This window comes from Peromyscus eremicus, chromosome 13 (assembly GCF_949786415.1).
Source record: "Peromyscus eremicus chromosome 13, PerEre_H2_v1, whole genome shotgun sequence".
Taxonomy (NCBI): domain Eukaryota; kingdom Metazoa; phylum Chordata; class Mammalia; order Rodentia; family Cricetidae; genus Peromyscus; species Peromyscus eremicus.
Window position 1 is genome coordinate 2,558,428 of NC_081429.1, and position 27,950 is coordinate 2,586,377.

The 27,950-nt window shown below is 43.0% G+C and overlaps 2 protein-coding genes across 2 annotated transcripts in view; one reads left to right on the forward strand and one right to left on the reverse strand.

Moving 5' to 3' along the window:
- The window catches only part of Pde6d (phosphodiesterase 6D), a 44,695-nt gene extending 21,051 nt beyond the window's left edge, over positions 1-23,644 (reverse strand). Inside the window, exon 1 of the mRNA XM_059277996.1 lies at positions 23,397-23,644. Coding sequence (XP_059133979.1) covers positions 23,397-23,446 — 50 coding nt within the window. The 5' untranslated portion in view covers positions 23,447-23,644. The remainder of the gene's footprint in view (positions 1-23,396) is intronic.
- An 84-nt stretch (positions 23,645-23,728) lies between these two features.
- Cops7b (COP9 signalosome subunit 7B) overlaps positions 23,729-27,950 on the forward strand; it is a 29,944-nt gene continuing 25,722 nt past the window's right edge. Inside the window, exon 1 of the mRNA XM_059277994.1 lies at positions 23,729-24,189. The gene's annotated coding sequence lies outside the window, so the exon portion shown is untranslated. The remainder of the gene's footprint in view (positions 24,190-27,950) is intronic.

The window sequence follows — 27,950 nt, forward strand, 5'->3', positions numbered from 1 at the left end:
GCATCAGTAGTTTTCAAGATTTGCCATGTAGAGGCTGGAGAGATGGCTCAGTGGTTAAGAGCACTACTGCTCTTGCAGAGGACCTGGGTTGATGCCTCTTCTGACCTTAACAGGCTCTTGCACTTACACATTCAGGCACATACACATACAATAAAAATAAATATTAGCTGGGTGGTAGCATACATATACCTTTAGTCCCAGCACTGGAACCATAGGCAGGTAGATCCCTGAGTTCAAGGCCAGCCTGGTCTACAGAGTGAGTTCAGTACAGCCAGGGCTACACAGAGAAACCCTATCTTGAAAAATAAAAAGCAAAACCAAATATATATATATGGTACCCCATATGATCCCACTGAAAGCCAGGTTGGGAACTACCAGCTGACAGTAGTCTTTCCCCTCTCTGAGCGGAGGTGATTTCCAGTAGGGCTAAAATCCCTTGAGTACTGGAGACTGATCTCAGAGTCCCCGGTATGCTAGACAGGCATTCTACCATTGACTAGCTAGCACCCTTACCCATTTCTTTATCCTTATCCACAGTTTATTTTGAGACAGGGATCTCCCTAAGCTGTCCAGGATGGCTTGAACTTGTCATACTCCTGCCTCAGCTTTCTGAGCAGTAGTAGGTGTGTAATTGGGCTCAGCTAGGGCTGGCTTTCTTAAACTCTTATGCTCATAGAAATCACCAGATTCAGTGGGCCTCAGTTAGGAACTGTGATTCTGTATTTCAAACCAGTTCCCAAGCGAGGCTAAAGCTAATAGCCCAGAAGCCAAATTCTGAGTAGCTGTGTGGTTCTGGAAGGAAAATTATCTTAATGAACAGAAAGAAACATTACAGTTACTGAAGTCCATCCCACCAGACCGGGAGAGAGTGGGGCTACGGAATAAAAGATGTTTCTAGGAAGGAAGATTTAATGGATCAGAAAAGTTTGGAAGGGCATGTTTTTTTGAGGGAGCATGGAGAGCAGTCACTGTGGGTTTTATACTTGTGTATAAAAAGGGCAAGCTGGTATGGGGAAGAGGAGAGATGGGCAGTGAGGGAAAATGATCAAATGTCCAAAAACATAGAAAAAAGCATGCCCTCGGTTATCAAGTTGGCAAGGTATAGAGGAGTACTAGTAAGAAGCCTGCAGGAACCTACTCCCTGTCAGAAATGTATCTGGGAACCAGTCCAGCTAGTTAATAAGCTGAAGATGGGCTAGACTAACAGCTTCTTCATCATTCCCTCCTGAGGACATAGAGACCCAGGAGTACAAGTCTCCCCTGGCAGTGCTCTGGGAACCAACAACAAACTGAACCTCTCTTCTGTGTGCAGAGAACACCCAGAAGCTTAAGTGCAGGGTCCCTTGGCAGCATCCAGGCAACACGACCTTCTGTGAATTCTAAACTTCTAGACATGCTTCACTGGACTACAGCAAACTAAGAGGAAAAGTGCCCACTCCCTGGGCTTCTCCACGGAAATCAGAAATGCTTAACATAGACTTATGGAATAACAAATGGTATAAAAATGCTTGAAAGAACCAGAAGATATTTATTCTTTTAATTTCTTTTTTCTTTTTTTCTTTTTTTTTTTCCAAGACGGTTTCTCTACGTAGTCCTGGCTGTCCTGAAACTCACTCTATAGACCAGGCTGGCCTCAAAGTCGGAGAGATACCTGCCTTTGAGTGCTGGGATTAAAGGCGTGTGCCACCACTGCCCAGCTTCCCCTAATTTCTAAAACAATTGAGAAAACTTTCCTGAAAAAATATCCAGAGAAATTACATGACGTGGTTAGCACATGTTATTAAATAGTCCTGATCAAATGGGCAACACCTAAGCAAATTTCTGTTTTTTGTTTTTTTTTTAAATTTTTATTTTTGGAGACAGGGTTTCTCTGTGTAACTGTCCTGGCTGTCCTGGAACTCCCTGTGTAGACCAGGCTGTTCTTGAACTCACAGAGATGCACCTGTGTCTGCTTCCTGAGTGCTGGGATTGAAGGCATGTACCACCACTGCTCAGTGCAAATTTCTGTTTTAATGAACAGAAGAAACTGAAAAAAAGAAGGAATTCTGTTATCAGGTGATCTATCCTATGCATTTCTTTGATGATAAGAATCCTTGGCAGCAGAGAAACCCTGTCTCGAAAAACCAAAAAAAAAAAAAAAAAAAAAAAAAAAAAAAAAGAATCCTTCGCAGAAATAGATGTCTTTCAAGTTTGTATTGGCTAATAGGTACTTTATGTCACTAAAATGCTACAAGCTTTATCCATATTTATTTATTTATTTATTTATTTATTTAATCCATATTTATAAGAATCCTCAGAATCCTATGAAATAGGCATTATTATTATCATCCCTATTTTGATGAGCTACTTTTGGTTCCAGGATGAAAGTTCAAAGGTTTCAAACCAGTTGGCGATCAAGTTTTACTTATTTATTTTTTGGTGGCAAAGTCTCACGTAGCTTAGGCTGGCCTTGAACTTCTGGTCCTTTTGCCCCTATCTCCTAAGTGCTTTGATTATAGGCATAAACTACAACACCCAGTTTTAGGTGGTGCTGGAGACTGGACCCTGGGCTTCACTCACGCTAGATAAACAGTCTGTTAACTAACCCAGGAGACTAGCTCTAAAGCTGGCATCTCACTGCCTGACTCCAGTGGCTATGCCTTCAGCATCTCTGGCACTACCAGCTATCTGCATGCCATTGGTCCCAGAGAGAGAAACTATAGCACAGAATCGACTGCAGCTCAAAAACGGCACAGGTGGCATTTAGTCTGTCCACACTGAATACTCCAGGGAAGAGAGTGGCAGCTGCAGGGTCCTGGGTCCCTTGGTGAAGACAGGCCACCAGAGCTAAAAAAATTGGTCCAAGTAAGAAATGCAAGCAGACCCCTAAATATACCATGGGAATGGTTCTCTGATCCTTCCTGATGTCATTCTTTTGGGATATGCTTAGTAGAGAATAATATGAAATTACTGAAGCTGTACAAATTCACACAGGTAACAAAATTCTACTCAGGGCAATAAAACTTATTATAAGCTGTACTTAAATATTTGAGTTTAAATATTTCAAAATAACAATCTCCTTTGAGTATTATTGTGTTTGGTGTTTAAATAGTAGTTTTCTTGCTTTTCTATACACTGAATAAGACCATGAATTTATTTCATTTCAAGGGGATTCAAGAACTTACAAGTTCATTTTTAAACTGAAGATTTAATGTTGTAAAACAACCTGAAATTAGTTGACATAGAGGTTTGCTTGTAACGAAGATTTTGGTAAAAATGACCTCTTAGTCTATTTGGATACTGTTATGAGAAGATAAAGAGATAGGAAATCTCAGGAGGAAAGCATCTGGCAGAATGGGTCATCTTACACATGGAGAGGTGTACTGGTCTAAGAGGGGGTCAGTATCTGAAGCCAAGCCTGGCCAATCGTAGGTCTACCATAGAGAGCTAGTTCAGATAAGCAAGTGGGCTCTTTCTGCACTCACAGCACCGCAAAACCAAAACTGTTTCTCAGGAATCCACACAGGGATAGACTGTATGGATCTGTCTGGCTAAGAAAGTCAAAGGGATGATGTTAAGAATGATGAGAAAAGTTTCCTGTGGGATAGCAGTCTCCAGCCTTCACCTTCTCAGTCATTTCCCTCCCAGTCCACATTTCCACTCTCCTACCTGGTCATCTACTGTGACCATGCTGTCCATCTCATTCACACAGTCATTTCCTGAACATGGATAGTGATGTTACTGTGCACCAGGTGCAAACTGTCTGGGGATTCCATAGCTGTGTGCCAAGAATGTAGATGGTAGACTGGTGTTGATCTGTGAATTCATTTGCATCTTGAGGATTTCAGACAAGGCAAGTATTTAAAAAAAAATGGAGGGGCTAGAGACGGCTCAGTGGTTCAGAGCACATGCTGCTCTTGCAGAGGACCAGAATTTGGCTCCCCAGTACCTGTATCAAGTGGCTCAAAATTACCTGTAACTCCAGCTCCAGGGGATTCAATGCCCTCTTCTAGCTTCCATGGGTACCACACGCATGTGTAAAAACCCACACTCAGACATACATGAACATGTAACTGAAAATAAAAATAAATCTTTAAAAAAAATTAAAAATTGGGTGCTGGAAAGATGGCTAAACAGTTTACAGCACAGGCTGCTCTTCCAGAAGATTCCTAACACCCACATGGTGTCTTACAACCACCTATATCTTCACGAAGTTAAACAAGTGGCCAGGGCAGGTGGTGGTGGCACATGCCTTTAATCTCAGTACTCAGGAGGCAGAGTCAGGTGGATTTCTGTGGGTTTGAGGCCAGCCTGGTCTATAGAGCGAGATCTAGGACAGGCACTAAAACTACACGGAGAAACCCTGTCTTGAAAAACAAACAAACAAACAAACAAACAAACAAACAAACAAACTAAGTGGCCAGGGTCAATGGAGCACTGGAGCAGACAGTACTCTGGATGGAGAAGATGGCAGAGCCTGGGCTCAGTGCCTTTCTGCAGAACTTCACTGCATTACCCAGAGTGCTTTTGTTCCAGTGCACTGACAACCCCTGGCCACTTGTTTTCTTGCACTGTAACTCTAGAGGATCTGATGTCTTCAGGCCTCTGTGGGCACCAGGCATGCACATGGTTCACAGACACATATGCAGGCAAAAAACCCACACATAAAATAAAATAGTAATTAAAAAAAACTAATAGAGCCGGGTGGTGGAGGTGCACACCTTTAATCCCAGCACTTGGGAGGCAGAGGCAGGAGGATCTCTGTGAGTTCAAGGCCAGCCTGGTCTACAGAGAGAGTTCCAGGACAGCCAGAGCTACACAGAGAAACTCTGTCTTGAAAAACCAAGAAAAAAATTAATGGAGACTTAGCAGAATAGTTGGAGATTCTAAAAACCCTTTCCACCTTTACTTTGTATGTTACCTTTTAATAATTTGACAAAAACATCAGCTTGTGAAGGATAAGAAGTAAAAAGAAAAGCAGATTCTCCTCTAGCAATATGGTTTTAAGAAGCACTGTTCTAGGTAATAGGAAAACTAAGACTTCTGCTCTTGACAACGTCAGTTTAGTCTACGGCAGTATCTAAGGAACACACCGAGTTTAGGCTTTGTAAGTAGGCTGAGAGAATATTAACTAAAATTTATTTGCTTGTGTGTGTGCATATGTGTGGGGATTAGAGGACAATCTGCAAAAGTCAGTTCTCTCCATTTACTAGGCAGGCCCAGGACTGCTCAGGTTGTCAGACTGGCAGCAAGTTCCTTTATCTGCTGGCCATAAAGGGAATTTTATTTATTCATTTATTTTTTGAGACAAGTTTCTCTATGCAGACTTAGCTGTTCTGGAACTTACTATGTAGACCAGGCTAGCCTCAGACTCACAGAGCTTGCTTAGCTGTTTTCTAAGTGCTGATATTAAAAGCATGTACCACCATGCCTGACTTTTTTTTTTTTTTTAAACAAATAATCATAGGTTAAAAAGACAACAGACGGGACAATAACGATAGGGAGGTAGTGCCAGTAAAAAAGAGGACAGTTTGGTGTGGAACAGAAAATCACAGGCAACAGGAGGGTAGCAGGTTAACAGGCTGCTATAAACCAGGGCTGGAGAAGTCGAGGTAGAAAACGAAGTCTTACTGAAGAAAGTCAGTGAGCCCAGGTTCCGCCACACACTCCATTCTCCAGAGTGCTGCTGCAGCGATCTGCTGACTCTGGTCAACTGTTTTACTGCACTGTAGTAGGTACCTGTGTGCTGTGTATATCTAAGTTTATAAATCAAATTCCACCCAGGTTTATTGATCATCTTCTCAGTACTCAACACAATAACACTCAAATATGTGTTGAGCCCCAAGTGAACATCAGAGAGCAAGTCAGATGGTTGACGGGAATTCTTCAGGTTAACAACCAGAAAGCAAGGCTTATTAAGGAGTGTCTAAGAAGCAGACCAGGGCAGCGGCTCACTCAGGGATCAGCAAGTTATAGAAGGGAAAAATAAGACTAGTGTGCCATAAAAACTAACGAAGGAGGGATGGGAGAGACAACTTAACAGTTAATAGCACACACTGCTTTAGCTAGGTGGTGGTGGCGGTGGCGGTGGCGGCGGCGGCGGCGGCGGCAGCGCACGCCTTTAATCCCAGCACTTGGGAGGCAGAGACAGGTGGATCTCTGTGGGTTCCAGGCCAGCCTGGTCTACAGAGTGAGTTCCAAGACAGGTAGGACTACACAGAGAAACCATGTCTTGAAAAAAAAAAAAAAAAAAAAAAAAAAGAAAAAAAAAATGAGTGCATACTGCTTTGCAGAGGACCAGAGTTCAATTCCAAGCACACACATCAGGAAGCTCACAACTGCCTATAACTCTAGTTATTAGTTCTAAGGAGCCTCTGACCTTTGTGAGTACCTACACACACATGTGCATGCACATATACACAATTAAAAAAAATTTAAAGCCAAAAATCCTTGAACACTCACTGTCTCTAAAGAGAAAGCCAAATAAGTCAGCTGAATTGTAGGTACAACGCATCAGAACTTAAAAGCCTTTTCTGCATTAGGCCTGAATTCATGACTTGGCAGAGTACTTGTAAATTATATATGGGCATGTGGCTCTGAGTAATTTCAAGGGAAGAAGTTTTTTTTTTTTTTTTTTTTTTTTTTTTTTTTTTTTAGGCAAAATGGCTGACTAAGCATATAATGATATATGCTAATGTCTACCATTGCAGACCAAAGCAGTTTGAGGCAAAACTTCCACACCAAGGTCACTGGCCTGAAGAAAACCTTTCTGCTCGTTCCTTTGGGGTGGAGGCAGCTGCATTGCCTGGCAGTGAACAAGGAGGCTTCTATCTGGTGGCATCCTGAGCATTTTTATTATGGGAATGCTTTCTTTGCTCTGCTTTTCTACTTTCTGGTAGGGATGTTTTCTCCACCTGAACTTCTTTGTTTTCAAACCTACTCTGCCAGTGCCTCATGCTGCCTTAGGGTTTGCTACACAGGGCAGGCCCTTTAGTATATTCTTTAAGGATTTATTTTATTCTTTATTTTATGTGTAGCGGTATTCTGATTGCATACATGGCTGTGTACCACATGCATGTCTGGTGTGGTACCTGCAGAAGACAGAAAATGGGTCAGATGATCTGGAAAGGAGGCATGGAGAGTAGTAAAGCCACCACGCGGAAGCTGAGACTTGAACCTGGGTCTTGTAGCAGAGAAGCCACTGAGCCATCTCCCCAGGCCCCAGCCCCACTTCTTTTTTGGGGGTGGTGGTGGTTTCAAGACAGGGTTTCTCTGTAGCTTTGGAGCCTGTCCTGGAACTCACTCTGTAAACCTGGCTGGACTCAAACTCACGGAGATCCGCCTGCTTCTGCCTCTCGAGTACTAGGACTAAAGGCGTACGCCACCACCGCCCGGCCCCAGCCCCAATTCTAAAAAAGTTTAAAGTTATATTCATTCATTTATTTATTGTGTCTGTGCATGTGTGCACACGACATAGGTGGAATTAGAGGACAACTGTGAGACTCAATTATTTCCTCCTCTACATGGGTCACGGGGACCAAGCTCAGAGGATTAAGCTTTGGTAACAAGTGCTTTAAACTACTGAGCTAGCTGGGTGGTGGTGGCACACCTGTAAGCCCAACACTCAGGAGGCAGAGCCAGGCGGATCTCTGTGAGTTCGAGGCCAGCCTGGTCTACAGAGCTAGTCCAGGACAGGCTCCAAAGCTACAGAGAAACCCTGTCTCGAAAAACCAAACCAAACAAAACAAAAAAACTACTGAGCTATCTTGCTGGCCAACTTTTAGGTCATTCTCAAAAGCCAATTCTAATTGACATATTTATTTATTTTGATTTTCTGAGACAAGGTTTCTCTGTGTAACTGTCCTGGCTGTTCTAGAACTTGATTTGTAGACCAGGCTGGCCTCGAACTCACAGGGATCTACCTGCCTCTGCCACTGTTACCATACCCGGCTAGTTGACACATAATTAAACCAATTTTTTCTAAATAATTTCTCAGCAGTGTTCACATTATAGGAGACATGATGAAAAAGTATAACAAGGTCCCTGAGAACCCAGGCTTCAGCATCCTTGAAACTTAATACTCAGTAACAAGCAGTGATATCACTGTGAAATAATACTCTGGCTCTGGCAACACTACTGTGCTTGGAAAAGAGACAATCAAAATCCAGACTGGCCTGGGAAACAGTGCAGGTAAGTAATTTAGTAATGAGAAAGAGATCACCACTTGAAACATAACACAGTCTTCTCAGTAGCAAAGTCAAACAAAGAAACAAACCTTTCTTTTTCGAGAGTCCACTATTCTACTGACCTGCAGTTAAGGCCCTGAAGCTGGCCTCAGACAAGCCAGAAGAGACACATCTGAAAGGTGTTTAGAGACTAACTTTGCCTTCTTTGCATCCAGCACCTCCTGACGGAGAGACGACAGCCGGGGGGGGGGGGGGGGGGGGGGGCCCTCCCAGGGGCATACTCCCCAAAGGTTACTATCCTTTCACCTTATTTGGAAGCATAGAAATTTGTTACTGAATTCCATCAAAATCTACATTCATGGATTCTTGAACTTCACCTAATTTAAAAAAAAAAAAAAAAAAGGAGCTACAGTACTGAGAAGGGAATCAATTTCCTTAAATTATAAGATAAAAGGAGGGGCTGGAGAGATGGCTCAGTGGTTAAGAACACTGGCTGTTCTTCCAGAGGACCTGGGTTCAATTCCCAGCACCCATAAGGCAGCTCACAACTAATATCTGTAACTCCAGTTCTAGGGGATCCAACAGATCAAACAAACAACATGGCAAAACACCAATGTTCATGCAATAAATAAATCTTTCAAAGGAGAGGTAAGTGTGGTGGCTCACAATTGTACTCAACACTTGGGAGGCTGAGGCAGGGGGATGCTGTTAGGTCTAGGCCAGCTTTGCTTCACCCCTCAATAAATAAATAAATAAATACAGAAATACAGAAATGGAAAGTGAAAGATGATCTTGTGGTTCTTCTGTTTTCGCAAAGACAATTACTTCCCGGGTTGAACAGAAGCTTTCAGAGGTCTAAGACTATGTAAGAGAGAAGCATCCAGTCTCCGGCTTTTCTGGCTCCTAAAACATGAAACTTAAAAATTTGTAAAAGCAATTCTAAACTTTAAAGCAAAGTTGAGTAAATGTCTAATATGCATCAGGAGGCACCCTACACTTAAAGAGCTGTGGTTGTGGAGTGGGACGGCATGATCTCATAACACCCCTGCGAGTCAACCGGAGAAAGCCTAGTCTGTGCTTCCAGATAACAAACGGTGCACACAGCGGACAGCTGAGAGTGGTCCTCCCTTTTCACTGAGTCCTCTTGATTTCTTCAGGGAGGGAATCCCTGGCTTCATGCACGCTACTCTAGTGTTCTACCACTGAACTTCACGTGTACCCACCCGCTAGTCAGGACTTTATTCAAGCTACTTCCTAAACTTTATTTTCTGCCACCAGATTTCTTGAATAATATATTTTTGCAGACTTTATTTCCTCTATTATCCATCTTCTAATATTGGCAGGTTATAGTTAATCTTGTTTCTTAGATAGTATTCTTAAGATCACTACTGATGTATAAGCTGTCAGACTCTCAGTACAGTCTCAAATATTCACTGAATGAAATTTTAGCACTCCAAGGACTTTGGATTTTTATGCTCCCTTGCTAAGTTCCCAGTCTCCTCCACACTGTTCATGCCATCATTCTGCTGTTACTCCCCAGTATCTGAAAGACTGAACTCCTTAACACCTACTCGTATCTTTCAAGATTCTATTTAGATGACAATTCTGAAGCCTTCCACAACGCCCCCAGAAGTAATCATTCTTCTGAGTTTCTACTGCACTTATGATAATGTTCTGCACTTATCACACTGTATCCTAATTGTTATTCTTTCCATCTGCCTTATACAAGTCTCGAGGAGGTCAGAGGTTAATGTTAAGTATATTTCTCAATCACTTCATCTTATTTTTTGGGACAGAGTTTTTCCATGTAGCCCTGGCTGTCCTGGAATTCTCTATGCAATCAGGCTGGCCTTGAATTCACAGAAATCTACCTGCCTCTGCCTCCCAAATGCTGGGATCAAAGGGGCATGCCACTCTGGCTAGCCAATTTGCCTTATTTTTAAAGACAGCCTCTTTCTGAACCTTCTGGAGTAGCTCTTCTGGAGCTCACTAACTAGCCAGACTGGCTGGCCAGTAAACCCGAGGAACCCTGTCTTTGCTTCTTCTGAGTAGGGACTACAGCTGTGTACTACTGCATCTGGCGTTTATATGGGCACTGGGGATCTGAACTTAGTCTTCTTTTTTTTTTTTTTTTTTTTTTTTTGGTTTTTGAGACAGGGTTTCTCTGTGTAGCTTTGCGCCTTTCCTGGAACTCACTTGGTAACCCAGGCTGGCCTCGAACTCACAGAGATCCGCCTGGCTCTGCCTCCCGAGTGCTGGGACTAAAGGCGTGCGCCACCACCGCCCGGCTTGAACTTAGTCTTCTATATGCTTACAGGATAAGCACTCTACCAACTGAGCCATCTCCCTAGCCGGGGGCCATTCTGTTGTTTGTTTGTTTGCTTTGTTCTGAGACAGTCTTAATTATGTACCACTGGATAGCCCAGAACTTGTTACACAGTAGACCAGGCTGGCCTCCAACTTGTGGCAATCCTTTTGCCTTTACCTCTGGAGTGCTGATATCACACAAATGCACACCACACCCAGCTAAGAAATCTTTGGACATGAAGAAGTGTTTACAATTTTTACATTTCTTGGGTTTAGCAGACGACATGCCACTTAGAGCTGTTGTAAACAAATGAAGCAGAATTCAGGAAGTGGCTACACAAAGACCTCTACTTACTCGGTGCAGAAGACAGCTCAAGAGCAATTAAGGCTTATTCTCACTTCTAGTTCCATGACAATGCTCAGATTCCTTTCCCTTAATCTTTCACACGGCATGACTTGACAAGAACCATGCTTCCCAAACTGAATTATCTGTTACCTACTATGTTAAAAACATACTATTGCCGGGTGGTGGTGTCGTCGCACGCTTTTAAGCCCAGCACTCGGGAGGCAGAGGCAGGCAGATCTCTGTGAGTTTGAGGCCAGCCTGGGCTACAGATCGAGATCCAGGACAGGCACCAAAACTACACAGAAACCCTGTCTCGAAACTCCCTCCCCCCCCCCAAAAAAAAACCCATACACACACACACACACACACATATATAATTTTACATGTATGAGTATCTCACTTGCATGTACGTATGTATGTACACCACATGTGCTGCCTGGTACCTGTGGAGGTCAGAAGAAGATGTCAGATTCCTAGGAACTGGAGTTACAGATGGTTGTAAGCCACCATGTAGGCGCTGGGAACCGAACCTAAGTCCTCTGCAAGAGCAGTAAGTACTTTTAACCACTGAGCCATTACTCTAGTCCTTACCACATTAAAAAAAAATCAGAAAATTATAGAAAACATAGGTGTGGTAGCACATGCTTTTAATCTTAGTAATCAAGCTGATTTCTGAATTTGAGTTCAATCTGGTCTATACAGCAAGTTCCAGGCCAGCCAGGGCTACATAGTGAGACCTTATCTCAAGAAAACAAAACAAAAGGTTATGGTCTGTTATATTCTTATCTCATCCTATACTACCTATACTTAAATGAACCTTTTTTTTTTTTTTGGAGTCTTTTGAGACAAAGTTTCTCTATGTAGCCCTGGCTGTCCTTGAACTAGCTCTGCAGACCAGGCTAGCCTCTAATTCAGAGATCTACCTGCTTCTGCCTCCCAAATGCTGGGATTAAAGGTATGCCACACCATGACTGCCCACAAGACAGTTTTTATCTGATACTTTTCATAGATTTTAAAGACAAGATTCCAGAGTGAAGTGGAGATAACTTGAGCTATTTACAAGGTAGACTTCCAAATACAACCACTACACACTCATTTATTTACGCTGAGGTCCAAGGGGATCATGTGAGGCATTTTTCTTTCCCATGAATAAGACGGTCTGGGTTGTTCATCTGAAGACTACTTCCTTGTGGGATACATTTTGTGAGTAACTTTGCTGTAAAACCTAATGGCCCATAATGTTGTTCTTATTAGATCTGAGTAACAACCTCCTATATATCATCATGATCCAAGCTGCTAATAGTATTCTTGTGAGTAGTCATTTCTTTACTACAGAATGTTTAAGATGTAAAAAAAGATGTAGAATCAAGAATATACCCATTTGGAGCTGGAGAAATGGCTCAGTGACTAAGAGTGTTTACTGCTCTTCCAGAGGACCATGGTTCAAGTCCCAGCATCCAGACGGTAGCTCACAGCTGCTTCTAACTCCAGTTCCATGGGATCTGACATCCTCTTCTGACCTCCACAGGTTCCTACATTTAGGTGTACTTACACATACACTCAAGTGTGTGTGCAAATACACATACACAATAAAATATAATATTAAAAAAAATACCATTTTGCCACTTAAATACTTTCTGGGAAGTATCTTTTTTCCTCTTCAGGCAACTAATTGTTAAAAAACCCTGAATTTGAGAGCTGAAGAAAAACTAAAAACAATATAGAGGATGTATAGAATAGAAAAGAATAATTCCCAAATGAAATAGGGATCTGGGGACTAGAGAGATGGCCCAGCAGTTGAGAACACCGCTGCTCTTGCAGAGGGTCCAGGCTTGGTTCCCAGCACCCACATCAATGGCTCACAACTGCCTCTAACTCCAGGTCCAGGGGACTGCACATCCTCTTCCGGTCTCTGAGGGCACCAGTATGCACATGGTGCACATATATACATGTAGTCACTCACACATATACCTAAAATGCAAGTAATTTAAAGAGTGGAATTCTCGGGGATGGGGAGATAGCTCAGCTGGTAAAGCGCTTGCCAGGCAAGCGTGTAAGAACCACTTAAAAAAGCTGGGCATGGCGGCATAGGCTTGCCATCCAAGTGCTGGAAGAAGGAAAACAGGTGGCACCTAATATATGCCAACTGGTGAGTTCCAGATCCTGTCGCAAAATAAACAAGGTAGACTAAGCCTGAGGATCAACTCCTCAGACTGGCCTCTACCTGTGTTCACACACATGTATACCTGCACACTTGAACACACATGCACACTCTTAAGTAATACAATCAATGGAATTATATTCTACTCAGCATGACTAACAATTTCTGAGTCCATGCCTGTCCCAGCTAGTTTTATGTCAACTTGACACAAGCTGGAGTCATCTGAGAGAAGGGAACAACAATTGGAAAAATGTCTTCATAAGCTCAGGCTGTAGGCAGGCCTGTAGAACATTTTCTTAATCAGTAACAGATGTGGGCGGGCCCAGCCCATTGTGGGTGGTGCTATCCCTGGGCTGGTGGTCCTGGGTTCTACAAGAAAGCAGGCTGAGCAAGCCATGAGGAGCAAGCCTGTAAACAGCACCCCTCCATGGCCTCTGCATCAGCTCCTGTCTCCAGATTCTCCCCCACCTTCTTTCAATGTGGAACTTCGAGTGAAATAAATCCTTTCCTCTCCAAATTGCTTTTGGTCACTGTTTCATTATAGCAATAGAAATCCTAATTAAGACAATGCCTGAGGAAGCAAGCTACCCATCATAATCTACAGAGAACACATGATTAGACAATCTGTGGTCAGTGTTCACTGGTTGTATGGCTAGTATGTTTTGGTTGCTCTCCAAGAATTTGACAGATTTAAAAAAAATAGTTTTAGGAAATCATAAACATCAGTATCATTTCTAAAACCTGGACTAGGCAATTACTGTAGGCAACACTGACACGGGCAATATTAACATTAAAGAGAAATAAAATGTTCTACTATTTCTTTTCTTTTTGGGACAGGGTCTCTCTATGTAGTCCTAGAATCCTGGAACTTGCTATGTAGACCAGGCTGGCCTTGAACCAAGGAGATCCTCCTGCCTCTGCCTCTGAGTGCTGGGACTTAAGGTGTGCGCCACCACGCCTGGCTTTTATTTTTATTTTGAGATTGTCTCACTGTAGCCCAGGCTGGCTTGAACTTGCAGCGATTCTCAGCCACACAAGTGCTAGGATTATAGGTGAGAGAGCTACCACACCTACCTAACAGTGTACTGTACTCAGTAAGGAACCCTAGTGAATAAACGAAGATGCAAAGACTACTTTTGTTTGGTGGTAGGAGTTGAACCTAGGACCTTATACAGGCTAGGCAAGTGCTTTACCACTGAGATACACTACCTAGCCAAGACAACTGTTTTTGGCTGGAAGCAAGCCAAGTCAAAGACCAAAGTGTAATAAGAGGCCACAGAGGCTTCAAGACCAAACTCTGAGAAAAAAGTAAGGGAACAAGTTCAAACTGCATCGATTTTTTTCTTTAATTTTAGCTGTCTGCCATTAACTAGAATGGCATTCTTAAACAACACCCATTAACTAAATTATTTCTTGAGACCCAAAAGAGAAAGGTTATAGTTCCTCAGATCAAAGTATAACCATAGTATAAAGACATTATTTATATTTCAGAGGATTAAGTAGCTTTATAGTCATATTAGCACTAATATTACTATTACTTTTTTGAGATAGAGTCTCTTGCAGCCCATGGTGACCTTGAATTCAATATATAGCTGGGATGATGACCTTGAACTTCTGATTCTCCTGCCTCCCTCCCCCACCCCTCCCGGGTTGGGGGGGGGACGACTTATAGGCATGTACCACCATGCCCGGCTTTTGTGTCCTGGAAATCAAACCCAGGGCTTCATGAACACCAGGCAAACATTTTATTAACTGTGCTACAACCCCAGTTCACTACTTTTTTTTTTTTTTTTTTTTTTTTTTGGTTTTTCAAGACAGGGTTTCTCTGTGTAGCTTTGCGCCTTTTCCTGGAACTCACTTGGTAGCCCAGGCTGGCCTCGAACTCACAGAGATCCGCCTGGCTCTGCCTCCCGAGTGCTGGGATTAAAGGCGTGCGCCACCACCGCCCGGCATCACTACTCTTATTATTAATAATTATTAATAGATTGAATAACTGCAGTTAATATTTATTACTATATGCTGGGTACTGTGTTATATTTAAATTTCATCTAATTCTTGTAACAATCCTCTGAGAATACGAGTTATGGAAACTGGGGCATAATGAGCTGAAGGTCATAAGGCTTCAAGTCTGAACCTACAATTACAGTCTGCTCTATTTGCATGGCAGTTATACACACAATTTTGATAGTTATCAAGTACTCTCTATAGAGGCTCCACACATACACACACACACAAGAAAGCAAAGTAGTGTTCCTCTCCCTCCAAAGTTGTTCAAAATGAGTTAATGTTCAATAAGAAGACAGTTTTAATAAAGTTGAGTATGTCTTCATTTATTCATTGTTTTTTTTTCTTCTGGGAAGTATTCAATACATTCTTTTTCTACTCTGAGTCAAATGTTTATTTTCTTAATTCATATTCCATCTGAACATTATATTAATATCTAGAGTATAAATAAATGGAGATAATTAACTTAAAAAAAAGAAACTACATAGTTGGGCATGGTCTTTTAATCTCAGCATTTGGGAGGCAGAGATGAGGCAGAGGCTGGAGGCTCTCTGTGAGTTCAAGGCCAGCCTGGTCTATATAGTGAGTTCCAGGACAGCCAGGGCTATGTAGAGAGACCCTGTCAAAACAAAAACAAAATTCTATATTACTTCTACACAGATTCTAATAAAGCAAATTCCCAGTGGATTGAAGATAATAAAATCATAAAACATATTTTTCTCTGACAGTCTTTTTCCTTATATTAAAAAAAAAAAACTTTAAAACCTCTGGCTTGGCAGCACTGAGCCATCTCACTGTCTCCCTCCACATTCATTTATTAAGGAACACGTTTATGCCAATGGAAAAAATTACTCAAATAGGTAAAATGATATAGAAGCCATATGAGAAACCTAGTAGTGTAAGAGTACTATGGTGAACTAGGCTGTAGTCTCAGCCATTTGGGATGCTTAAGAGGGAGTGATGTCTTATGTTAGGACTAGCCTAGACAACAAAGAGACCCTATCTCAAACAAAAAAGCACTATGATAAGTGTATATCATTGAAAGCAACTGACAGTACCTATCTTTGGAAATTATGAACATGATAAACTTGAGTAAAAACATTTCAAAACAATTCTCTAAGTTTTTTTTTTTTTTCTCTTTCTCTTTCGAGACAGGGTTTCACTGTGTAGCCCTGGCTGTCCTGGAACTCACTCTGTAGACCAGGCTGGCCTCAAACTCATAGAGATTTGCTTGCCTCTAACCTCCCTAGTGCTGGGATTAAAGGCATGAGACACCACCGCATGGCTAATTCTCTAAGTTTTACAAAGGCAAGTAACAGTAAACATTAGTCACATTAGCAAACTACACTAAATATATTAAAATACTGTAATAAAATGTAACAGCAAAATAAGACAATATTTAAAAATATTTTTTTCGGTATTAAAGACTGAACATAGGTGAGTACGCTTTTACTGTCCTCTTTTTTATTCTATTTTAAACTTTTGAGACCAAGTTGCCCTGGAAGGCCTTGAACTTTCAATGCTTCTGTCTTAGTCTCTGAGTAGCTGGAATTACAGGCTTGAACCACCAGGCCTAGCTAGTAACATCATGTTAAAAATACCCCTTCTACGCCGGGCGGGCGGTGGTGGTGGCGGCGGCGGCACGCCTTTAATCCCAGCACTTGGGAGGCAGAGCCAGGTGGATCTCTGTGAGTTCGAGGCCAGCCTGGGCTACCAAGTGAGTTCCAGGAAAAGGCGCAAAGCTACACAGAGAAACCCTGTCTTGAAAAACCAAAAAAAAAAAAAAAAAACCAAACCAAAACAAACAAAACAAAAAAAAAAACCCTTCTAAACAGAAATAAAGGAGGAAATCATTCATTTTGTAGCCTTCAAGTGTCGAGTACCCTGTGCATAACAGCCACCCAACAGACCTTTGTTAGATGTAATAAACGAGGAATGTGGGACTCATAACCTATCAGCTGTTTAAAACAATCAACCAAAATCTATGCAGAAGAATCACATTTGCCCCCCAATTTTTTTTTTTTTTTTTTTTTTTTTTCTTCGAGACAGGGTTTCTCTGTGTAGCTTTGCACCTTTCCTGGAACTCGCTTTGGAGACCAGGCTGGCCTCGAACTCACAGAGATCCACCTGGCTCTGCCTCCCAAGTGCTGGGATTAAAGGCGTGCGCCACCACTGCCCGGCGCCCCCAAAATATTTTATTCATAATTTTCACTTACAATTAGGAAATGTTATTCTTTTAACAAACAAAGATATAGAAGACTCTTAACGTGTATTGTATGAGCTGAAAACAGGTAAGACGGGATGGGATAGAGATACTAAAAAATGAAATCCTGGTATTTTATTTTTCAAGTAACATAACAAATATGAAACCTTCCATGAATTCTCTCAGTTACAGCTGAGTTTTGCAATATTATTTATGATTACTGGATATCTATAGTGGACATATGAGCAAAGCTTTGTATGAATAAAAGGGACACAAATATTTACGACTTTATAGCTACATACTCATGTCATGACAAGCCCACTGAAACTATATTAAACCATACTGTGAAACTAGGTGATTACCCCAAGCATGGAGGTATGCATGGAGCAAGAAATAAATCAATAAAACAATATTCTAAAAGTAAACTCATGTATTATGGAAGTTTGTTATTTGACAAAGACAGTGTTCCAAAACAATGGAGGAGGAGTGGTCTAAGTAGTTAGTAAATAGTACTGGATAGCTAGCTGGCTTTCCAAACAGCTTATTCTCACCACACTGTAAGTGTAAGTACGTTTTAGGTAGGTAAAGGGTTAAGTACTGAAAACTAGAAAACAGGTCATTTGATTAATCTTAGGATAAGAGAGATCACCAGCACCTTAAAAAAAAAAAGAAATCTGTGCTTCTGTAAAGCCACAAACATTGTGTTATAATTCAACTGTCCCTCTCTACAGGTAAAGTATTTTTATGAGCTGAACCAGATTATGAGGGAGATCTTCCTAAATAAGACAAAAATGCAAAAGCCAAATGGAAAGTATAGATACATTTTAAAAAATACTTAAAAAGAATTCCGTTCAACTAACAAAAAGGAGATAAGCCAGACACAGTGGCACAGGCCTGGAATCCCAGTTTCCAGGAGGCTGAGGAACAAAGATTACTAGTTCAAGACTTGCTGAGACTACAGAATGAGTTCAAGGCCAGTCTGGGCAATTTAATGTGACTTTGTCTCTAAGTAAAAATTCCAAAAAAAAATTTAGGGAGATACAATGGGCTGTCGGGGAAGAAGTTACTGTTTTCAGTGATGTAGCCACTGATGAATTACTCACACACCAGTGGACCAGTGGAGGGCTCCACAACCATGCCCACTGGACGACCCTGGTTAAACCCAGTGAGTAAGTCACAAAGCAACTTGATGAACTTGATGGGAATGGGAGGGAGAAAAGAGAAGGTGGGGGGGAATGTGACTACTATGTATTCTATACACAGTATAAATCAATGAGCTGGGATATCCTTAAATGGCAGAGTGCTTGCCGAGCATGTGATTCAAGCTTAGGTCTATCCCTAGTGTTGCAGAAACAAAAACCCAAAACCAAAATCACAGAAAAGGATTTGAACAGTATACTATTACAAAATACGTACAATAGATACATTAGGCAAAAGGCTAATATGAAAAAACATAAACAACATCAGAAAGTGGCAAGAAAAACAAACCATAGTAAAATGGGTAAACTGTCAAATAGTTCGGAGAAGAAAGCTGGAAACGATGAGATTTCCAGCTTCAGTGATAAAAACACTGCCAAGACGTAAGGCTCAGTGTGTATTGGGCACTTTCCCACAAGTTTACCTATCAACTCATTTCACATCACAACAGACCTGAAGACAGAATACTGCTGTTAGTCCTACTTTCTACCTAAGAAGACTGAGGTGAAACTGCTCAGAACAAAGGACTAGAACCCCAAGGCAGGCAGTGCAGCTCCTCAGCTCAGTATAGCTTTCCTCTGCCTTTTTCTGAGATGGTGCCTAGAATTTGCTATATAAATCAGGTAAACTAAGCTGGCCTCAACTCAGAGATCTGCCTGCCTTCGCCTCCGAAGCACTGGGGTTAAAGGTATATGCCACTACCACCTAGCTGGTATAGCACTTAACCACTACGCTACATTATTTTTCTAGAGAGCTGGAGATGCAAGAATACAAACTTTAAAAAGATATACTTTTCTTTTCCAATGAAACAAGATTTTCAATAAAAAAACAAACAAGTCAATGTGCAAAACTGAGTACTGTTGGTGGGAGAATATAATGATTTTTTTTTTTAAATAGTAATGTGGCATTTTGAATAAGAATAGCCTCCAGAAGCTAGCTCATATATTTGAATGTTTGGTCACTCACTAGTTTGTGGAACTGTTTGGGGAGGATTAGGAGGTGTGGTCTTGTTAGAGGTGTATTACTGGGAGTGGGCTTTGAGGTTTCAAAAACCTTCAACCTTCCCAGTTAGCTCTCTCTGCCTAGTCTTTGTGGATCAGATAGATGTAAGCTCCAGCACCATGCCTGCCCATCTGTACTCTCTGACTCTCTGAAACTGTAAGCCCAACACCTTCCTTCTCTAAGTTCCACTGCTCACAGTGTCTCATCACAGCAACAGAAAAGTTATAAGACAAGTAGTAAGCACACAACCTTTTTCAGAAACAATCTGAAAACAGTTCAGAAAAAAAATTCCAACAAAAGGTGTCGAGTGATCAAGCTGCTTCTAACATAAAATTATCTTTTAAAACATGACAGCAGAAGCCTGGGTGGAATGTGGTGGCAGCAGAGGCAGGCAGATCTGTGAGTTTGAGGCCAGCCTGGTCTACAGACAGAGTTCCAGGGCAGTGAGAGACACAGAGAGACTCTGTCTTGAAAACCAAAACCAAAACAAACAAAAAAAGAAAGCAGGTAAACCATACAGTTCCTGTTTTCTTTCTCTCTTTCAAAGACTATTATTTATGTGTGTGTATGTGTGTCTACATGAGTTTCTGTGTGCCACATGTGAGCAGGTGCCCCAGGAAGTAAGAGGATGTCAGATCCCCTGGAATTCAGTTACAGTAAGTTGCCAACCGCCTGGTGTGGGTGCTAGTAATCAAATCCAGGCCTTTAAAAGAACAATTAACACCCTTAAGTTCTTAACTGCTAGCTAATCTCCAGCCCCACTTTTCTTCTCTTCACTTTCAGATGTCAACAAAGGACACCAGAGGATGCCCACTTCATCCCTCCCACGCTGACTGTTTGGCTGGAGCCTCCAGCTCACTCCTGCAGAGTCTGAGAAGACCCATTCCCATCTCTCCAAACTCTGCCCACTCAGAGAGTCTCTGAACAAAGGGAAGGCACCAAAAAGCCCAGCTCCACATTCTCGGTGGCTACGGCAGCTCCTCTCCTGAAGTTGCCAGCAGCCTAAGTCCCCCACCTACGCATCCAGTTTTTAACCATACTTGGGCACAAACCCAGCCTGTGGAGGACAAATCATCATCCCTCACCTACCACTATATAATCTCCCTGCTTTAGTTCAGGCGTGTGGCTTCTCCGGCCTCCATCTCTGGGACTGGAGAACTCACCAGGAAGTTGCTTTGCTCAAATAAACCTGTTGTTGTATTTTTTCAGTTCAGCTTGATCTAGCTTACTGTGCTGGCAGAGAAACCTATTGTCGTGCTACAGAAAACCTATTACTAACTTCTATGTGGCTGCTTCCCTTTGTTTTATAATTTAATCAGCTCAGGTCAAGCTTCCCCTGAAAGCCTGCTTCCGAAGCACTAACATCACTACTTAGGTGGCCAATTCACTCCTCTTCTCTTTTATTTTTGGTTTTTCAAGTCAAAGTTTCTCTGTGTAGCCTTGGGTGTCCTAGAACTAGCTCTGTAGATCAGGCTGGCTTCAAACTCACAGAGATCTGCCTGTCTTTCCTCCTGAGTCCTGGGACTAAAAGCGTGTGCCATCACACAAGGCTTTAAGTCTTTTCTATATTTGCCCTTTAGCCTTTTTCTCAACAGGTCCATGTCAAGAGTAAAGGTGACAATGTGTAAGTTTTTCTGCTATATTCATTTATTCCAAACATTTGTTTTTAGCAGTGCTAATTATAATCTGACAAAAGCATTGCTTCTGGAATTTAATTCCCCACAGCCTATGGTTTATTATCCACAGCATACACATTAATAATATAAATTATTTAAAGGAAAAATAAAGGCCATGTTATAGCTTTTCTAACACTTTAGTCATCCATATCTGCTTAGGCGGTCCATTATAAAGACAAACAGAATCATACATGAAGCTATAAAAAAGTCTGCTACTAAACTTCACTATCTAAAAACATTGAGCGTGTATCATGAATGGCAATATGTAAGGAGATGCTGCCTTCTGTTTTTAAAAAGCACAGCAGGGGCAACTCATTTTCTAGTCCCCTCCCAGCTTCAGGGAGCTGTTTCTTTTCTTCTCAATACACGCTGCTTGCTTGCCCTTAAAACCAAACCAACAAAACCTCAGCAGATTAGTTTTCACTCGAAGAGTTTTCATTTCTGCACCCAGAACTTCCTGTGTTGTTTTTTCTCCCTGGTGCTACGGAAACTCAAGGCCTTGTTTATACTTCCAGTCCACTCCTCCACCCTTTTAAGACTGTGGTGGGTTTTGGTCCTTTTTCTTTTTGGGAGTTAGGGTTTCACTCTATAGCCTAGACTGGTCTTGAACTCAAGACCGTTTCCTGCTCCGGTCACCAAGTGCTGGGATTATAAGCATGGTCTATCATGCCTTGCTAAGCACTCTAAATTTTACTGTCACCCTTGGTTTCTTTTCCTGCCCCCCCCTCCCCGCCCCGTTTTGGTTTTTCGAGACAGGGGTTCTCTGTGTAGCCCTGGCTGTCCTCCTGGGACTCTCTCTGTAGATCAGGCTGGCCTTGAACTCACAGAGATCCACCTGCCTCTGCCTCCTGAGTGCTGGAATCAAAGGTGTGCACCACCATGCCCGGCCACCCTTGGTTTCTGACTATGACAAAGCAATTAAATATTGGAAGAGGTGAAACGGGTCCTGTCTTCACAACCACAGGCTGCTCAGAGAACAGTGCTTTCCTAACCTCCAGGGGAGGAAGGAGCTCAGTGAGTGATGGCTACATTTCACTGAGGGAGGAACTTACAAATAGTCCATACTGTATGGAAGGGGTGTAAGCAGAAATTAAGGTCAGCAGAATGTAAAACTGGAAAACATTTCATCTGAGTTCTGAATCCTAGTACTTCCAGCACTTTGGAGACAAAGGCAGGTGGATCTCTATCTGAGGTCAGCCAGAGGTACACAGTGTGACACTGCTCCAAAACAGAACAAACCCTGCAAACCTTCCTTACTATAGAGAGAGGTTACAAAAGTCACACTACAACAGGCCTGAGGCAAGTGTTTCTTTTCGATCTCTGCCTCCTCACTTTTTTCCTTTATGAAGGAGGGTCTCCCGTAACTCAGGCTGGCCTTGAACTCTCTATGAAGCTGAGGATGACCTGAATTTCTGATCCTCTTGCTTGTATCTCCCAAGGACTGGGGTAATAGGCATTTAACACCATGTCCATGGAGGCAATTACTTCTTACATAGTACCGTGTCATCAACACAAGGAATTGTGAACAGCTCCACCATAATACAGCATTAAACACAGCATGCCAAGGAACAAAGACAGTTTTGCCAGGTGTCAGTTCAAAACCAAAGTACCTCAAGGTATCTCTCACACATGCTCATGTTCCTCATCTTGCTGGAAAGAGAACTTGAGTGGCTGAGGAGAAAAGTGACCATCCAATGCTTCAAAGGCCAAGAAAGTGTTAAGGTGGGGTCGGTCTTGGATTTCTCTTTCCCCACCTCTCCACTACTCCAGCTCTAGAAGAAGCCACAAGTGAGGAAGAGAAGTTGTGGAAACAAGACGGGAGTTGGTGGTGGTTGGGTGGGGGTGTGTGGAGTGAGATGGGGTACCCAAGAGCATGTACAGTTATCTCACACAAGGTCACTTGCTTGGAGTCACTTTCCCCTGCTCCCTTATGGGCTTCCCGCCAAAGATGCTCCACGGCAGGCTAGGAGGCCAGCCCGCCGCACCGGCTCGGCCTCCGCATGCGGACCACAGCCCCCTCCCAGCCTCCCGGCCCCGACTAGCCCCCGGGACTCCGGTTTTCGGGGCGGACACCTCTCGCAGCCAGGTCCCGGGGCTCCTCCGCCTCCGTCCCCCGGGGCTCCGTCAACGTCCCCTTCCTCCCTCAGGGCGCCCCTGTGCCCGCCTCCCGTTCGCAGTCCCTCCCGGGGGGCCCGGCACGCCGTTCCCTTCCTGCCCCCTCTCGCAGGAGGGGTGGCCGCGGTGCCCACCTGGCGCCCCCGCCACGGCCCGGCTCCTCGGAGCCACGGCCTCCTCCCAGCCCTCCCCGGCCCCGCCCCTGCTCCCGGGCGGATACAGTTTGAAGCCTCTCAGGATATCCCTGGCCCGCTCGTCCTTGGCTGACATGATGCGGCGCCTGCCGCCTGCGGCCCTCCCACGCTGGCTCGGCAGGACCTCGCAGACGGTACCAGGAACCGAGACGGAGCCGCTGCCCGGCCGGACACCTCAGGCAAGCAGCGCTGGCGGCCAGACCCGAACCGGCCTCTCCCTCCCCTCGGCTCCCGCTCCTGATCCCTTCTCCTTCCCTCTAGTCGCGGAGCTCCCGCCCTGAAACCAATGGCAAGCCAGCTTCGGCGATTGGCATTCCGAATAGCCAATAGCAACGCTCAGCGGCTTCGCTCGGGGACGGAGAGCGTCAGTGGGAAAGGCCCGCCCGGAGGAGTCCCGGAGGACAGAATTTTGTTCGTGTTGTTGCCTAGAGTTTGTCCCAGCGGAGCGGTGGCTTGAAATCTTCAGAAGCTTGAGGCACCTACTCCGGTCGCCGGGCGCACTAGCGGTCTGAGACTATGGCAGGCTGCTCTGTGCAAGGTGGCAGAAACTACATTTCCCAGTCTCCCAGGGAGTAGGCTATCCCAGCTCACCGCTAGAAGCCAGGGACTACAAATCCCAGTACAATCTGCGCTCGGTCTTTTTAACTTAGGCTCCAGTGTGCCGCGCAGTGTGCGCAAATTTGGAATCCTTCTGTAGGGTTGGTTTCTGAATCTGGTTTCTTGAAACCTGGCGGGAAGGTCCTCTTTCTCCTTGGAGACATGACAGCCCACCGACAGTTAACTTCTGTTTACAAGGAACTCAGAAGTCTGCAAACCATGGTAAGACTGCAAACAACTAACAAACCATAGATTAAGCCTTGAAAGATAATAGAACAAAATGACTTCCTCAAATAGTGCTAGTTTGTTAGTCTGAGGTGCATTTTTACTTGCTTTGCAGGGTTTATGTTGTGTTTCTGCTTCGGATTGGGAGAGCTAAAGATTGTATACTCAATGTCAGTATAGGAAGACTTAAAAGAGTTTGCCAACCCGATCACTTTTTTTAAAAGATTTATTTATTTATTTGTTATGTATACAGCATGTATGACTGCAGGTTAGAAGAGGGCACCAGATCTCATTACAGATGGTTGTGAGCCACCCTGTGGGTGCTGGGAATTGAACTCAGGACCTCTGGAAGAGCATTCAGTGCTCTTAACCACTGAGCCATCTCTCCAGCCCAACCCGATCACTTTTTATCTTTAATTTTTTAAATATGAAGAAATTGAGGACCGGAGAGGCAGACTGGCCGCAGATCACAGCAAGTTGAGAAAGTTAGAATTTGGCTTTAAGTCTACTGACCTGTAGCCTAGTCTCTTTGCACTACACTGGGTAGGCGATATTTTTAGCAGCATGACAATGTGATTGTTTTTCCCTTTAATGAACAGTTTCCCCAACTAGTGTTGAAACACTCAGAATAGGTAAGCATTTATTTGGTGGATTTCCTGAAAGGAGCTTTAGTGTTAGAGTGTGATATTCTCAGTCTAGATACGTCTTGCTATTTTGACTTGATTATTTGTCATTCAATTTGACATTTAATATGATTTTCCAAGAAAGTAGGGAAAGTTGTTTTAACCGTCTGTTTCTTTAAAGATGCCCATGTCCTTCCGTAGGCTTTCTTTCCTGTTCCTGTTCCCACTATACCCATTTGAGCACCCACCCATTTTTTTTTTCCTTTCAAGTAATTCAGCAAACTTTTTCTTTTTTTCTTTTTTTTTTGTTCAGGTACTGAGTTAAGGGAAAGGTATGTCACTGTCATTTGGAAGATACAGAACTGTTTAGGGAGATAAGGAGATTCAAGATGGAATTGATAAGTGGCACAAAAGACAAGACATTAGAATGCCACCGAGCGTTACTTCTTGGCCATTAGGTTAAGATAAAGTGGAGAACACCTTAGAGGTGCTGATGAAGTGGAAATGGCATTTTAACTTAAAGCAGTGGTTCTCAACCTGTGCGTCACAGCCCTCTGGCAAACCTCTATTTCCAAAAATACTTACATTGCACTTTATAACAGTGGCAAAATTACAGTTATGAAATAGCAATGAAAAGAATTCTATGGTTAGGGGCCACTACAGCGTGAAGCACTCGGAAGACTGAGAACCACTGACTCAGAAGACTGAGAACCTTTAAGGATGAGGGTTTCCCCCTCATGTTACATTTTTTAAATCCTGAGTTATCTTTGTTACTGAGTATGCCATACATTCTGTGAGAGAAGATATATATACCCATCAATATCACCCAAATCAAGATGTACAACATTTCCAGCACTCATTATGGTCTTTCCCAATCAGTACTGAATCCTCATATCTGGAGGTAATCAACTACTCTCTTGGTTTTATGGCTCCTAGACATTTTGTCTGTATTTGAATTTGTATGTAGATTTCACTTAAATGTGATTATACTGTGTGTATAGTATATGTCTGGCTTTCTTGTTAATCAGTATTTTTGTGTTTGCACCATTTTTTTTCAGTTGGTAAGTTGTATGTATAAACCAGAATTAATATCTTCTGAAATTGATGGACATCTGAGTTTTATCATTGACAGGGAAACATTCTGAAGTGAGCATTCTTGTATGTTTCCTTTTGTGGACATGTTGCATAGATTTTAGGGGAAAAAGTTGTTAATCTTGTAGACCACGCATATGTCAGTGGTAGTAGATATCGCCAGTTTCCCAAAGTGATTGTAGAACTGAGGCTTTTGCCCACTCTGTAGGAACGTTCTAGTTGGTGTTCATTCTTGTTAACACTGGGTGTTTGCCATAAGTCTTTTTAATTTTAGCCATTCTGGCTAAATGTGGTATTTTGTTAAAGTATGCATTTCTATTTTTCGGATGCTGACCATCTTAATTGCCTATTCGAATGGTGTTTTTGTCAAATAATAAAAAAGTAAGACTGGGAGGAGGCACTAGAGACCCGCCTGCTTCTGAGTGCTGGGACTAAGGCCACGTGCCACCGTGCCTGGTGTCTTCCACGTTTAAAGGCAAAAAAGCCAAACCAACCAACCAACCAACCAACCAACCAACCAAACCAACCAACCAAACAACCAACCAAACAACCAAACCAACCAACCAACCAACCAACCAAACAACCAAACCAACCAACCAACCAACCAAACCAACCAACCAACCAACCAACCAACCAACCAACCAAACAAACCCAAATATCTAGTTTTTCTTCCCCAGTCCATTCTTTTCTATGCTTCCAATCTTTCTCATGGCACTTGATAGACTGGAGCTCTTTGCGGACAGTTTGTTTTTGTGATCATGTGATCATATAACCTTCTGTAATTCCTGCTAGAGCACAGTAGATATTTAAAGTTATTTATTTTATGTGTGTGTGTAGCTAGAGTTTTCCTGCCTGGCCCACAGTCAGGGCAAATCTCTCTCACCTGCCAGTCCCACAGCCGCTCAGACCCGACCAAGTAAACACAGAGACTTATATTGGTTACAAACTGTATGGCCGTGGCAGGCTTCTTGCTAACTGTTCTTACAGCTTAAATTAATCCATTTCCATTAATCTATACCTTGCCACGTGGCTCGTGGCTTACCGGCATCTTCACATGTATGACTGTGCACCATGTACGTGCCTGGTGTCCATAGAGACCCGAAGAGGGCACCAGATCCTCTGGAACTGGAGTTACAGACGGTTGTGAGCTGCTACGTGGGTGCTGGGAATTGAACCTGGGTCCTCTAGAAGAGCAGCTGGTGCTCTCACTGCAGCACCTAGATGTTACTTTAAAAAAGAATGAATTGGTTGGTGCTAGCCTCCTGCATTCCTCTGCTTTCTGATGTGTGTATTCTAGTGTATAATAGGTAGAAAGGACTTTTCATGTCTTCAGGATCTGAAAATCTGTGTCATACACTCTGAAGAAATCTGTTGAACTATTTAATTTCCTAGCAGCTCTTGGCTATCTTCTCAGGGTACCAAATGCAGTGCCATGAAAGACATTTTGCTTATAGAACCATTCATTGTTGGCCCAACTCAACTGCTTAAAATTTATTTTTACTTTTTAAATTTTTTTTTATGTATGGGTGTTTTGCCTGCATCCATGACTGTGTACCACATGTGTACGGAGCCTGAAAGTCAGAAAGAGGGTGTTGGATCCCTTGGAACTGGAGTTACAGACAGTTGAAAACCACCATGTGGATGCTGGGAATTGAACTTGGGTCCTCCTCAGCCAATGCTCTTAACCTCTGAACCACCACTCTAGCACCCATCAACTGCTTAAAATTTTAAAGACTTATTTATTTATTTTTAATGTGCATGTGTGTGCTTGAGTGTAGAATGCGCACCATGTGAACGCAGTGTAGGAGGAAGCCAAAGAGGGCACTGGATTTCTCTGGAGCTGGACTTCAGGTGGGTGTAAGCTCCCATGTGGGTGTGTGCTGCCATGTGGGTGCTGAGAACCCAACCTGAGTCCTCTGCAGCAGCAAAGGCTCTTAACCGCTGAGCCATCTCTCTAGTCTTCCATCTGCTTATTTGTAAACAGTTTCAGAATAGAGGTTAAGAACATCGTCCTTGGCTTCCATGAGCCTGGATTCCAATATT